Below are 15,685 nucleotides of genomic sequence, written 5' to 3' on the forward strand. Positions count from 1 at the left end.
AAATTTCTGTAGAAAAATGCTACACCTTCATTTTGGGCCATTAAACATATATTCCGTAGAACGTTAAAAGTTAACACTATTAGCATATAAACTTTTATGATGTACTAATCTATGACAATTCAAACCCTGTACCTTATAACTATGGTGTAGCGAAGTGGATATAGATGAAATAGATAATGAAGTAGGTAGATTTGCTTCCCCCAACTTGTCATTAACGGGTCATTAACTTTTAATCATTTCTGGATGAGTGGTTCTTGGTTATGGTTTTATTATTTTCATTTTCTGTAAACGGGTGGATTGAAATTATTACGCCATGAATATACGAAAGAAGGCATTTCGCTCTAGGACACAAGCAGGTGAGGATATTTTAAATATAATTACATTATTTAGAGTGGTTTTGGCAACTCGATAGTTCTGAAAATTACGATTGGGATGCGGATGTTAAGTGTGTTGCTGAAAGATGCTATTAAAATGAAAGCAAAAAATCATCGCATCCATTTTTTCAGTGTTTCAGTTACAATACAGCCAGAAAGGGTGTGTCGAAATGAAAAAAAATATATTCAATACATACTTCTAGATTTTAGCAAGCATGTAAACTTTTACAAACGTTCACTTTCAGGTTAGTTTTAATATATACTTCAAGCTGAATCCTCGCTTATGCTACAGATATTCTCTCTATATATGAATTTATCATACATGTATGTTAAGAAGTAAGTATTCGTAATAGAATTTACTAAATCCAAAATATCAAAACGTCACAGGATTACAACAAATGGAATACAATACATATACAAAAAATAGTACGGATACACGTCAACAAATCTTACTAAAACTGCATTTTAAATAGAGATTAGTGCCGTGGATTGAGAAAGTTTATCTTGCAAGACGGAGGAATTTTTCGGTTAAATCAACAAGTACATTTTAAAAAGGAGGACAACTGTTGTTGTTTTTTTTCCATTGACATCGGCAGACTACCAACGCAGTTAAATGTGCCACACAGAGTTCTTACAACTGTTCAAATTTACTCAATACATGTTTAGGCAACGTTATTTCATTTTATAGTGCGATATCAGTTCAAAACAAAAAATCTTTTAAAAGTGAAAAAATGTGGAACAGTTACCAGAGAAGTATCTATTCATGTTACACTTATTCCGCAAGTCATGGTCATGGTTCAACTTCTAAGATCAAGAGTGTGTTTACAAACACTCGCCACATGTTCAATGGATTTAATTCATTGATATTAAAGAAAACAGTGGATGTTCAGAACTGCACTGACAAAGATATTGGTCATTTCTGTTGTAAGTGAGATGTTGTCATTCACCACAAAAATGGTATTTACTGTTGTCGAATGCTGCACAATTTTAAGCATTTGCGGGTGGGGCAAGTAAACATGTAGTTTTTCTGGCAGATTTTCTATGCCAATGTGATCAATTTTTCTGGGCGAGTAACTGTTAAGGGTGATTGTTGGAGGACTATGGATACGTTTCTTGAGTACTGTTTGGGCTTTTCCATTGATATTTGATAAGAGAAAAGAAGTCCGTTTTGGCGTCCACATGACCAACTGACTATATCACAGGTGATCAATTATCCTAGTAAAGCAAAATTTACACGACCACTTGTTACTTTATAATTTCCTACTTCTTGAAAGAGCCAAACATCATAAAACCGAGTGAATTTAACAGATCTTTTAATAACGACCAACTTTGTTTAAAAGTGTACCTTCCATAAAATAAAATTAAATAAAGTAATCTATTTTCTTAATGAACTCATTACCACATGTACGTTATAGCTAAACCCAATTATTTACAATACTATAATATCCAATTGTCTGGGAATTTACACGCCCCAGCTCGTCTTCAATGAAATCATTATTTGTACTTCTTATACCCCAATATATTTGAATCCCTTCAAGTCAGTAAAGTCAACTGTATACTTCAATATGCTATTATTGCCTGACAATATCAAACCTGGATGCATATAATAATACAATATCCATACATGTATGTTGCAAACATGAAATAAACCAAAAATTGACTCCCTTATAGCCAGTTGCGTCAACTGTTCATTTAAATGAGCGTCCATTGCCTAGCCTACAGTAGAGATGCCAAAAAAGGATCCCATATAGTCAGTTGAGTCAACTGTTCATTTAAACGTGCATTCATTGCCTAGCCTACAGAAAAGATGCCAATAAAGGATCCCATAGAGTAATTTTACACCCATAAATTGTATTTAAATCAACTTTCTGATGTAAAATGACTATACAATTATCAAAACTGGATCCCATATAGTCAACTTTTCGTTTCAATGCAGTAATCACGGCTAAGATGTATCAGAACTGGACCCCATATATTTATCCTATACCCATAGAATGCTTAAAACCTTTATGTAACAAGTATCATTTAAGAATGAGAAAACGTTTCCCATATAACCTTCATAATTTTAACAAGCTTTTATTCTAAGGGTTATTCACTACTTGAGGCTATAAAGTAATAAGTATTTCAATTACATTAATTTTGACATATGCTCAGCCGCTGCAGAATGTCCAATCTTCCATCCTACATTTTGTCTTGGTAGTATTACAAGATATATTTCATTGTTGAAGAAACATTTGCCATTTTCGAGCATGCCAATCCGTTCTTTTATAAAAAATATTTATTACGCTCCTGCTATTTCTCTGGCTAACAGAACTTATTATACATTTGCCAATTGAGAGACCTGTATGCAAGACATAGATTTACCTCAAATGATTTATTTAATGTTAGAATTTACCGAAACTGCTTTCCAAATCTTCTTTTTTTAATTTCTTTCTTTACGACTTAGTGATTACATTTATCAGCTATGTGCATGGCTCTTCAGTTATGTTATAAGTATAAGTATATGTATATGTACATATCCTCATGCATCTTACTAGCACATTATTTGAATTTGAATAACTGTTCATCATCTATGGGTATGTACCGCTATTTGGGCTTCGCGTTTGATTACTCTTTTGGGGAGTACGGCTATTGGGGCTGCACGTTAAAATCTGATATTGTGTCCGAGGACTCTACGCGTACTTTAACCAGCCAAACTGCATTCATAACATCAATAATGACATCAGTTCCGCAATTCATTACTAATATTTACATCAATAGTTCATTATTTCATTCCAGATTTTTAAAAAAAATACTCATTTCATTTAAGAAAACATTGAAGTGATGCTTTCTTACCCATTCTTTAAATAGTACGATCCGACCGTAACCGGAAACAATTTATCTTATTACGTCACCGTAACGCTTGAAAATATCAATCACTTAAAATGACTTTTAAAAGTAAAATTGAAACACTTAATATGACAACAATACATACATAAACACTTTCTTAAATGTCGAATTAAGTTTTTTGGGACGTGCTGACAGAATACAAACAGTACTGAACAAGATTAACATTTTTTTAAAATCTTCATGTATATCGTTATGCGATGATTCGCGACCCGAACATATCTGAAGACGTGTCGTTCATCGGATGATTATCGCAATTGCCGAAAGGCAGTTCATTTTAGGAATGGAAGTTGAGGTGTGAATAATATTATTACCTGATGACGAGAACGCTTTCCTACAATTACATTTTATCTTTATTCCTAATTGCTCTATCTGGTTCGTTTTATAGACATGATGAGTTTATTGAGTCTGGCTGTAATCATCTGCACAACTTTCCACGCGACGCTGGAATTGAAGGCTGATGTGCAAATGTCATTTAGACATTTGACCATGAGAAATTCGTTTCCCTTAGGTGGTTTTCAAAATCTTCACAGTGAGTTTGGGACCCGAGAAAAGCGTGCTACTAAGGTAATGATTTTGAGTATTTATAGTGCAATCGAGTAACGACCTCATTTATGCTTACGGGCTCCCACCCACAAAGCCATTTCTCTTAAAGCTCGCTAAGTGATCTCATATAACTTTGGAATAACATGAAATGAATGAGTTCCTTGCTGATTACTCGTAGGTAATGCAATGACACAACACTCATTATACAGTTTGAAAATTTGCTCTTTCAAATTGAAATATGTCGTGACGCTACCTATTTCACAATATTCCAAGGTCAGAAAAGCTTATTTTTTATATATATTTTTAGGTAAAAAATGTTTTCTTTTCTACTCATAAAACACTGATGTTAGCAAGTAAACGAAGGTTCAACCGGCAAACCTGTTTACCGTTTTGGGGGTCTAATACGTTTAAATGTATTTGCGTATTTTTGATAACTGTTTATTACGCATCGCTGACTGAAAATAATTACATACATAAAATTAGTATGTTTCAGGATATAATTGCGAGCAGTCATTAAATAGGAATAATAATGATGTTGATTCATAGTTAGATAATTGCAAATGCATTCAAGACAGGTTTTGGTAAGTGATTGAAATACGCTAATGGCCAATAATTGATCAAACGTACACTGTACGTACATTTTAAACATACATAAGTGCGTTCTTAATACGATAAAAGAAACTCTAAATCAATTTAACACGGCCGAAAAAAAATATTTTGTCGTTTTGGACAAGGTGTTTTAAAATTTCCCCAAAGTCATGTAAGGTCACCAGGCATACCAAATCACTAATTGTGGATTTTATACCTTAAAGCAAGTTATAGTTTCGTATAACCAATGGTTTCGTGCATGTGAGTATTACAATTGCCTCTGTGATCGAGTTTGTAAAAAGTTGCTTGTTACAAAAAGGGCGAAAAATCCTGTACAAAATGTTCCTTCTAGTTTTACTTTCTGTAATTGAATATTCGGTAGATCTTTTAATATATACTCATTGCATTAGACGTACATATTTTGAAACAAATGTATATTGTAAACAACTGTTTTCAAAGTATTATACTGTTTTAGTACAGTTGGCTGTGTAGATACCATATTGCTATAACAATATAGTGTCTTTATATGTTTTTTTTTGGTTTTATCTCTGTGCAATGTTATATGAACACACTATGTTGATGAGACTTAAAAAAATATACTTATACCAAATAATATGCAGCAAGACTCGAATGAAATAATTGTATTTTTCCTTGTGATTTTTCAGTTATTAGTATTCTACTGTATGGCATAATTCATTGTCGCTTGGGCATTGCATTGTTGACCCTCTTATTAGTGTTTAAATTTTTGACTTCTGGACTTGCCCCTGTAGTTTTCATTGTATGGGTAATCAAAAAAACTTTACTCCCTCAGGGCTGCGAAACGAATGCCATTGGGAACAGACTCTCGTCCTGCGTTTCTATTGCACCTGATATGAATATTTCAATATTAGCCATGATGTCAAGTGCTTGTGGAGAGTATGTATTGTTTTATTGAAACGGCAATTCAATTTCAATCGATATCTTGGAAACACAATAAAGGAGTAAATTTGCATTTAAAAACAATAGACCTCCAAACAAGGTGAGGAACTGACCTAATATTATTCTGTTTCAATACATTGTTAAGTAACTGTTTATTGTTACAATATTTTGAATACTATGTTTTCGTTACTTTTGTGTGGTTCAGGAGTTATTTTTAGTTATCAAAAAAGAGCTTGATTAAAAATTGGTGACTTGATTATTCGCTAAAAAATGCCAAAATTAAACTGTCGTGAAATAAAGACATTCTAACGAAGAAAGACCTTCTTAAAACGAAGAAAATCTACGGTTATAGGTCCTTCGTCCTTTGTGACATTCAGACAATCTATGGTAGAAAGTTTTTCATAAAATTAAAACGATCTATTGTCGAATGTCCTTTGTGGATTTAAAACAATCTACAGTAGAATGTCTTGAGTCTCTATTCACGTACGAACATTTTACTTATTATGATAACGATTTTAAAATGAGTAAATGAAAACAAACATATCCAACACACTTGTTTCAGCGTCGATTGCTACATAAAATGTTTCCTAGAGGCTGTTGGGGACTGCTATCAGACTGGCCAGAACTTCCATTTGGATCCATCCATAGTCAAAATGGGGTTAAGAGCCATGTGCACCAACCAGGAACGTATGGCAATATCCAAAATTATATTTGCAGATTCTATTCTTGATTGGCGCGTCTAATTATGAAGTTTTTTGAAAATTAAAACGTGACATTGTGTCATTATCAATTTCTGTATGGTCACTGCGTTTGCCTTGTTTTGAGAAACTCAATACAGCCTGTTTGTTGTAGTCTATATTGGGATGCGGACCAACTGTGGCTCGCAACTATTCGACAAGCAGTGTTATTCGGATATGAATAGGACCCTATTTAGTACTGTTGCAGACTTCAATGATCAACAAGACCATGCTAACAATAAGCCTTCTTACTGCGGGTAAAGTTTGAATAAAATTAAAATGTTTGAGAAATCAAAATAGATAGATTTTAATAAATATATTATTAGGTTAATATACACATGTTTATGCTGATATTCGTTAAGGAATGTGATGAGTGTCCGAAATAAGTCTTATTCTGTTATAATTTTGAAGATAAGTTTATTATTTATTTTAATGGGTTTATTTGTTGTAAACGTATGCTGTTTACTCCTCAAATCATCTTTCAGTGTTTGTTTTGTTTTAGCGCAATGGCTACCTACGTTTCCTGTCTGAACATCCAACCTTCCGGTAACTGCACACCCGAAATGGCACAGTTTACAATCGATATTACGATTGCATCCGGTCAGTTTGAAGTATGTGGAGATCAGACGCACACCTTCTTCACAACGTACGGAGGCGATCTGAAATGTAGCGCAAGCCATGTCATCACAAATATTTTCATAACATTTCTAGTGGTAATGTGTGTTAAATAATAAGAATAAAAGAATAAATAAGCCTTCCAAACGGATGGTATGAATTACTGCGTACCGCTTGCATGAACGAGAGCAAAACAATCACTACTTTCAACCATGCTCCCGCGCTCTTTATATGCAAAAGCAACAGCTAGCAAAAACAAATGAATAAATGAATTTATTTTTACCTTCTTATATAATTATAATATTCATACAATCTCTCTCGGTACAATTAAAGGAACGTTTTAGTCTATTTATTTATTTTATAACATCGTTTACTGCGGAATACCACGTGGTAGACCAATGGGTGCTTTCTAACAACAATAACATTCTTTTCAGAAAAAATATTCAATGTATAAAAATTATAATTCGATGTTCGTGAAATTTTAATTATTTCGTCAGATGATTTAAAAGAACCTATCCTCATTTAGAGACTTTCTTCACAATTCAAAACTGGTAGACTCAGTTATATGACACTGGGGCCATTTTATCAACAAGCATACTTCAAGATAAGATCACAACTTTCCATTTACTTTTAAGCAGAAATTAAGATTTAAATTGGTAAATTTAAATAAGGATTGAGTGATAGTTCCAGCAAAAATATTTGTTTAAAATGGAAATATCGTTACAACCAAGAAAATTGGATTCGAGAGTCGATACGAATGTTGATATTACAATGACCAGAATATGTATAGATCAACTTACATCAGCAGTGCAACTGTACTGTGTTTATTGTTTGTGTGTTTTATCATGAATTGTCTATATATAGCTTTACAAAACAATATTCAACGATAGTTTTTTTTATGACAGAACAATGTTAAAATATCACGTGATTCTACAAAAACAAAACAAACAAAAACACCCTTGAATTATATTTTTAGGATAGATTCCGTAAGTTTGTGATTTTTGATTGTTATTGATGTTAACTAAATATTTTGTTGAAGATGTTTTGAATGATTTCTTGTAACATGTGTGTTATCAAATTGCCATTTAGTTATAACTACATTTTTATAATATTGTAATCTCGCTTTGTTGACATAGAAATATGTGTGTCCTCGTTAATTGTTTGATAGGCTATTAAACACAATATTAATGTAATCGCTATTTGTTGCAATGCAAAAAAAGTGTGTCTCACGTAAAGTGTCTGATATACCTTCAAACACAATATATATGTAATCTCTGTTTGTTGTCATGTGACGCCGTGTGTCTCTATTTGATTGTTTGTAAGCCTTCTACCTGTCAGCTGTTAAACACAGTATGTATGTGATCTCTATTTCTGAGCATATGCTGTATAGACTTTTTACTTGTGTATTTAGATATAATATTATGTTTATTCTGCTTGGCTTGTTGCTGCAGTTTCAATTCAATTAATTGTATGTTTAAATATTTTACAATAAAGTAGTTTGTAAGAAAGGAAACCAGTGTTGTTCTGAAATCAAATACGTTAGAGTGAAATACATGTGCCATAAAGACCTATCTGTCTAACTTTGGTACCATCAAATTATCTAGATTGCTGCAGTCATCGGAAGATGTGATATTGACTGGCTCCGCTACAAAGGCAGATATGGAAGGACGGACAAATATTTTTATCTTTTGAGTAATGAGCATCTACAGGAATATAAACAAGCATGTGAAATTGTGCACTTTGGGTCTAATGTGTGGCTACACCCAGTACTTGCAGAGTAATTGTAATTGACAGAAGTGTTAAGCAGAAGGTATGCAACTAGGATTTTGCTTAAATAATGCTCAGTTAGAGCCTTTTAATGGCTTTATTTTGTGAAGACATGAGAGCCAAAGTCATGAAACTCGACAGGAATGTAAAAGCATGGCTTTTTTGACAACCCTCTCTCAAAACGTATATAAGCTATTAAGTAGTTATGTAACTGTCGAATAAAATTCACCAGCATGTCAAGTTTTGCATCATACGTTTGATTAGTGGCTGTGCCTAGCAAAAGAATGGCTCACGACATATTTATAATAAGGCATATGGACTCTAGTGTTACACTTCATTAAAAAGGCATTTGATATATATGCAAAAAGCTACAGAAACATGCTCAGTAGCAAAAAGTTTAAACATAAACCCGGTTTAGTGGCAATGGGCAAACGCCAAAGACACAAGAACACAAATTCACAAACAAGAAACATAAAACAGCACAAAACTCTACAAACAGCACAGTGCATACATACTATAAATATAAATAATTGGGTTTGAGTTTGAGTTTGAGTAATTAACATTTGCAAAGATGTTAGTTTGCATCTGAAGCTAGTATGGTTGAGCAAGTGTTCAACTGGACTCAATGTTTAAGTTGCAGAAGTGAAAAAATAAGACTACAGTAGAAAGAAAAAAACACAAATAACTTCAAATCCGTATTCCCATTTTGAATTTGGTAATACAGTATAATGACAGTTTGGTTTGAAGGTGTATTTCGGGTTGTAAATTCTGGCATTGCTTTTTAATGCCCCACCTTTTTTGTTGTACACCTGGTTATTATAATGCGCATTTATCGACTTTCGTTGGAATGAAGACTGTGGGTCTTATGGACACACCGGTATATCTAGCTTTACGTTATAAAAAGTACACGTAGAGTTTGCTGTTTGAAAGTTATCACCAAACATGATCGAGTGGGTACATTTGGACATTGTCACAGGAAGTCAAAATAATGAGTAGATATGTGTTATACACAAAAAAGTTATAACAACTGTTAATCTAAAACACTTCGGAGGGATTTTGATTAAACTTCACAGAAATGATAAGTTAGTTTAATCATTTACTAACATTGACTTGTTCTGCTCGCGTATTTATCACCGAGTGATGGCTCTATGATTTTTGGTATGTATTGTACATAGAGTGTGTACGGTTGGCACGGTGTCTGGGGAAACATACGTGTTTTTCATAAACAAGATCAGCTTTGTTTCTGTTTGTATAATTGTTTTATGAGACTTCAACATAATATACATTGAATTACAATTCAAAATGATGACAATTCCCACGTTGTTTCATAACTACCGTTTTCACAGAATATCATAACAAAGTCATATGCTTAGTCCTAATGAGAAATGAAAGAAGCGTCTTCTCTTATGTCCTAACTGGCTTATTCGAACCGATATTTGAGAGTAAAAAAACTGAGTGATAGTACATAAACAATAGATATGGCGTTATATTACTTCTGCACTTTTGATAGAAATAAAGGGCATTGCATCTGAGGGCTTCATGTATATATAAATCCGAATGTATACGTAAATTATGCCATGACGCCGAGCTATGCAGTTAAACATCTGTTCTACGTCCATATTTATACAGTCAAATGGAATGTTGGCAGAGAAAAAAGGCGAACAATGCTATATTTTCTTCTTCATTTAATGTCATCAATTTAATTATCAAAATGCAGTACTGAAAGAACACATAGGTAACATATATATGTTCCCTGATATGGTTCTCATGGTATGGAGATAAAGCCACTATGTGTCTTGGGCAATCTTATCAACACACTTTTTGTTTGATTTATATTTCTGTCAAGTAATAAGCAAGTTTATTTCAAAATTTATAGCTTAATTGAAATTGAGCTTAACTGAAATTTTAAATCTTAATATATATATTTTGTTGTTCGTTTCTCAGATGTATCCGTAAATTATAAGAACATCTTAGGGTATTATTCATAAGTGACACTTTTATTCATCCCGAATGAATATATTTTGATTTTCTAAAAATGCTAAAAAGGCTAGACATTGATTTGGGTATCCTTCGTCAACAATAAACAGGGCTTCATTTTGGTCATAAAAGTAGTTTTGTTTTCACTTGTGAAATAAGAGAATGCAACCGTGTTTTAGTTGTTTGCCATATAACGTATTCACATGTGCAGTTAGATAAACCAACCGTGTTTAGTGGTTATATGATATTACGTTTACCATTTTTAAATAAGAGATAGAAAACGTGTTTAATATGTTTTCATTCGGTCGTCTGAAGCTTTCATATATCTTTTATGTTCTTATCTACTTGTGGTTATTACGAAATGTGAATATACTTTTTTAATCTTCCTACATTTTATTTGAAAAGTTTCCCTTTATATTTTGAACTGAAGAAAAAAAAAGAAAACTGTGACAAAGGGCGACTTGAATGTGTATGTTAAATCAACCGTCTGAGTGCGACGTCGTTATTAAAACGTAAGCGAGTAACTATTATGTCAAAGGTGATATATTTACATTCTCCTAGTCCTTCATGTACCTAAAACTTGACGTTCATATTGTATAACACGCAAAGCATTATGACGTCATTGTTTACTTCAATATTGTGCTTCAATTGGATAAGCTCGACGTCATTTAACCAATGAAATGCGACGCTACAAAAATCACTTATACAAACGTATATTGTTGGTTACACTGCTTTAAGAACAAATACTCAATTGCAGAAGAAACTGCTAATTTCAATAGCAATGACTATTTTTTGTAAATTTAAATATAAGAATTGATTGCATTTTTTCTTGCGCTTATGCTGTATGAGCGCAGAAATGCAAGCGAACAAATGAACATGACGCGCTAGCGCGCTTCATGGAATTTGCTCGAGTACCCAACTGCGTAATTGAACAACAAAATAACATACATTTTGTTAATTAGCATCAACATCGATAGTTTAACGAGCAGGTAAGCCTTATCGTGAGCAACTTAGCTGAAGTTTTGAACAATTGGGTATACTAAAACACCATGCCTTCAACGTACGCCCCTTGTTTCCTCTGCAACCACATTCACATGGAGAGTCAAGCACTGTTATCACGTTTCCTGTATGAAATACATAATTAAGTGAAATTGTGAAACTATTTTTACAAAATGCAAAATATAACAGCGTTATTTTCTGTAATGCTTTTATAAAATTTTGTTGACTGCTCTTATAGTTTATAATATAGACTTAATAGTGGAATAGCATAATAAAAGTTACAAAACGTTCACCATTCCTATTCAATGTTTCAAATGACGTGGCTAACATGACGTCGACGTCATGACAATGAAAGTGTGTTTAATCTGTTTAATTCATATGTTGTGTATATACTTTATTATGGATCGGAGATTTAGGGATCCGGAAGAAGTACAATATTAGTTTTGTAAACGAATCCTCACTGTGAAAAGTTCTACAAATGCATTGTCTTTATACAGTAAGCTTAGTTGGTCTCCGTTGTATATCAAACGATAGAATAATTCTTAATTTGTTTCTTTAACTATTCAAAAAGAAATTTATAATCGTATTCTAACGCCAACTCTTTGTTAAGATCTAAGACAGATAGATTTAAGTCATGCTTTTAGAAATTGGGCTTCAAACGTTCGAAGTATTTTACAACTTTCAGGATTTCCTGACGTGTTGTCATTTCCTTAATCAGTAAATATGTCTTCCCTTGTACATTTGCTTAAAAATATTTACGAAATATTCATTTTTCAGACTGGTTGAGTGGGCATGGAAAGTTGTAGAATTCAAATTTACATTCGAGGAATAAAGCTTATTTATAAATAAGAAAACCTTTGGTACAGACAGGTACTTGCAAAATTATGATTATTGTCCAATAGATTAAATATTTTAGTTTGAAGACATAAAATTATTGTAAGAGGCGAAAGAAAATGTCTCATTTGTAACCTAAACGATCTGGAAGACGAGTAACAGTTTGTCTTAAAATGTCTTGTGTTTGCTGATGTTCCTAAAACAAATATACCAAGATATTGTTCAGAGCACCCCTGTATGGCTAAGAATAGTTATCTACTACAAACTGATAATAAATCACAATTTATTTAAGTTATTTACTAGCATTTGTTTGTTTAAAAAAGCCTTTGAAATAAACAATAATTCTGTTTAATGATTTTATTCATAAAGTATCATCTAATCTAAGACAATTTGTAGTGTTTTTATCATTACTTTTTATAATGTTATTTGGCAAAAAAGATTTGACTTTGTTTTACAGGTTATCATATCCTTATATTATTATTATTTCTTTCTTTTTCATCGTCTTATTCTAATACTTTTATACTGAACATCGTTTCAGAGTTAAATTATTCATTGAATATTCTCATTAATAATTTACATAAAAACATCCAAAATAATTGAATCACGATGAAACTCATGCTTTATCACAGTTCAATATTATCAATATATTTTGGTTTTAATGTAATTATAAATGTATTACAACATAAAATGGTATTTTGAAAGCGCTGTGAGCATTGAAAGGCTGTAGGCGCGACAAGCGTGATTCTACTTTTTAACAATTGTGTTCACATAACTTTGCAATAAAAATCAAATATCAAAATCTGTTACCGACATGTACCTGTCATTACTTAAGAATAAGTGATGTAATTGATGATTTTGATTGCAATAAGCTACTCTCCTTACAGATACAGATTAGTATATATGAACATTGCTTTCATCAGGTTTATTTCCAGTGTAAAGTTAATTAAAGGTGCTATGCAGTGACTATGTTAACACCGTTGATTTGGCTTAAGATATAGAGGATCTGACATGAGTTGTCATTTAATACCAATTTTTATTAAACGAGTTCAGGAAAACTGTTAGTTAGCGAGCCTTTGGCGAGCTTACTAACAGTTTTCCTGGACGAGTTTAATAAAAATTGGTATTAAATGACAACGAGTGTCAGATTATTTTTATCACATGCTTTTTCCGGTAAAAAAACCCTACCTGTTTCACCTGCGAGGCTGATGAGCCGAATATCACCAAGTGTTGTCATTTCCCGCGCTACATGCATTGCAGGAATGTAGTACCAGGATTTATTTAAAACAGCATATATACCCGATCGTTTAAATTCCGTTTATTTAAGAATGCATTCTCAGATGATATCCAGTAAAAATCACACTGTAAACACTTTAATTTTAACGAAATCTTTCTTTCTGTTATACCGAAAATGAACATAAACATTATGACGTCACATCTACTAGATGACGTCATGATGTTTATGTTCATTTTCGGTTAAAATAAACTAAATTTTGGACGCTTTTAAATTTGCTTTTTCAAAATATCAAGACGACATACTTTGTTATCCTCTTAATATTTAGAAAGAAATTCAACTACTCTAACAAAACAAATATTTATTATAGAAATAAAATAAGAATTGAAGGTTTGGTATACAGGAATATTACCAATTAGCAGTTCCTTTTTGCCAATTAACTTTTTCTATAAATGCGGAGCGATATATTTTCTGACCAATAGATGAAGAGCAATGTTATATTACACATGTGTAATATAAAAAAATACGTGATGGTTATATTAAACCGGAAACAAGGTGTAGCATGTGATAAATGTCTATTTATAACGTCTGAACTGAAAATTCCGAACTTTTGCGAATATTTACGATGTAGTAGCCGACTAATCATATTCGCATATTGTACTTTTCCGATATTGTCCATGATGGGAAAAGTCCGGTTTCTCATTCGTAAATTTCCGTCGTGACGTCAGAGTCGTTACTCGTCTCCGCCATATTGTTTATTTACATTGAAAAGAACGACACGGATGTTAATATAAGTGTGGAATATTAATTAGTGTAAACAATGGGACGGTCTCGGTGTTGTGTAGGGGGATATAGCAATGTGCCAGGAATGGAATTAGTCTGCACACATTTCCAAAAGAAGAGAAACTCCGGAAACAATGGATTCATTCAATTCAGATGACAGGGTCTGAGTGTTCAAGGGCCGGATGGCAAGGTCCCTCGGAAAACGGTTCCGCAAATGCACAGCTTGTGTGTTCTAAGCATTTTGGGTTGACAATGTTCACGATGACTACCAGAACTAAAAGGAGTCTCGGTCTAGCCTATAGAACTGCTTTGATAGACGAAGCTATCCACACATTATTTGGCGTCAGAGTTAGGAAAAGCAACCTTGACCAAGTCCAAGCAAGACCGGTAGTGCGCAAACGAGAAGTGAGGAGGGTATGTTGCACATTTTAATATGTTAACAGGTTTATTTGACTTAATCAGTCAACATTTCCATTTAGCCCTTTCTTGGATGGTTAGTATTTGTAAATAGACCTGAGCAGAACACTCTTTTTTAAATTTATACAAATTAGTACATACTGAATGTTTGAGCAAAACATGTATGTCAGGACTTATTTGTAATAATTTTTTTATATAAATGAATCGTGAATAGACATACATTCATGAAAAAGCAAGATCTGACTATACGAACGGGTTATACTGCTACCGTTTGATTTAATCTGTATCTTCCAGAGGCTCTGTAAATAAAAGATGATGAAAGCATTGTGTTTATTTTGCTCATGTGTTTTAGGCATATTATAAGATTAAGATAATTGTAAACTTTTAAGGACAGTTCATACTTTGTCTACCATTTACTGGATTATATTGCGGGTATCCAAAAAACAACTAATGATATAGAAGTATTAGTGAAAGAACCTTGAAGATGCTTTATAAATGTTTTGACTCTTAACATCTCAAGTTTGAGTAAAGGATTATTGTATATGTCTATAAAAAAATCGCTTCCCCCTTCAGATACCGAGTGACTACAACCAGAAAGGCCAAGTTGATAAATCAACTGCTGTAACTTATACAGATGCTGTTCCAGATTTATTTCCTATTGATCTAGTATGTATTTATATTAGTATCCATTTGTAGGATGTTTTAAATTTCAATGGATATTCTAGAGTTGTTTGGGATTTTCCCTCTTAAATCATATGCACCCACCATGAAATCAAATTGCAGTTTCATTTATGGAAATGAAGTGTACATGTGTGTAATTGTTTCCTTAAAAATTATTTGTATTGAGTATATAGTATCAATACTAATGGGCACTTCGTTCCTTTCATTAGGGTGACATGACCGCCAACCCTCCATCCACTGAGTTTCCAGTCGACGCAGCTGAATTAGACATGGACATGGAGCTAGACAACAGTAAAAGAACTGTCATGCAGGTAATATTTTTTCAAACACTT

At 32.8% G+C, this 15,685-nt stretch overlaps 1 protein-coding gene across 1 annotated transcript; it reads left to right on the plus strand.

The window, feature by feature from the left end:
• The first annotated feature begins 316 nt into the window (after positions 1-316).
• LOC128214295 (uncharacterized) lies at positions 317-8,076 on the plus strand. The gene is made up of 6 exons (XM_052920689.1): positions 317-356; positions 3,649-3,827; positions 5,206-5,309; positions 5,875-5,999; positions 6,165-6,306; positions 6,552-8,076. The coding sequence occupies exons 2-6, from the start codon at positions 3,651-3,653 to the stop codon at positions 6,778-6,780; spliced, it is 777 nt and encodes a 258-aa protein (XP_052776649.1). The 5' UTR covers positions 317-356; positions 3,649-3,650; the 3' UTR covers positions 6,781-8,076.
• Positions 8,077-15,685: the final 7,609 nt, after the last annotated feature.

This window comes from Mya arenaria, chromosome 13 (genome assembly GCF_026914265.1).
Source record: "Mya arenaria isolate MELC-2E11 chromosome 13, ASM2691426v1".
NCBI classification, from domain to species: Eukaryota; Metazoa; Mollusca; class Bivalvia; order Myida; family Myidae; genus Mya; species Mya arenaria.

Excerpts from the sequence above, each read along its gene's own strand:
- LOC128214295 (XM_052920689.1), top strand. The coding sequence starts at position 3,651 with ATGATGAGTTTATTGAGTCTGGCTGTAATCATCTGCACAACTTTCCAC. Across the intron at positions 3,828-5,205 it reads GAGAAAAGCGTGCTACTAAG|GGCTGCGAAACGAATGCCAT; the intron begins GTAATGATTTTG and ends TTACTCCCTCAG. Across the intron at positions 6,000-6,164 it reads CATGTGCACCAACCAGGAAC|TCTATATTGGGATGCGGACC; the intron begins GTATGGCAATAT and ends TGTTTGTTGTAG.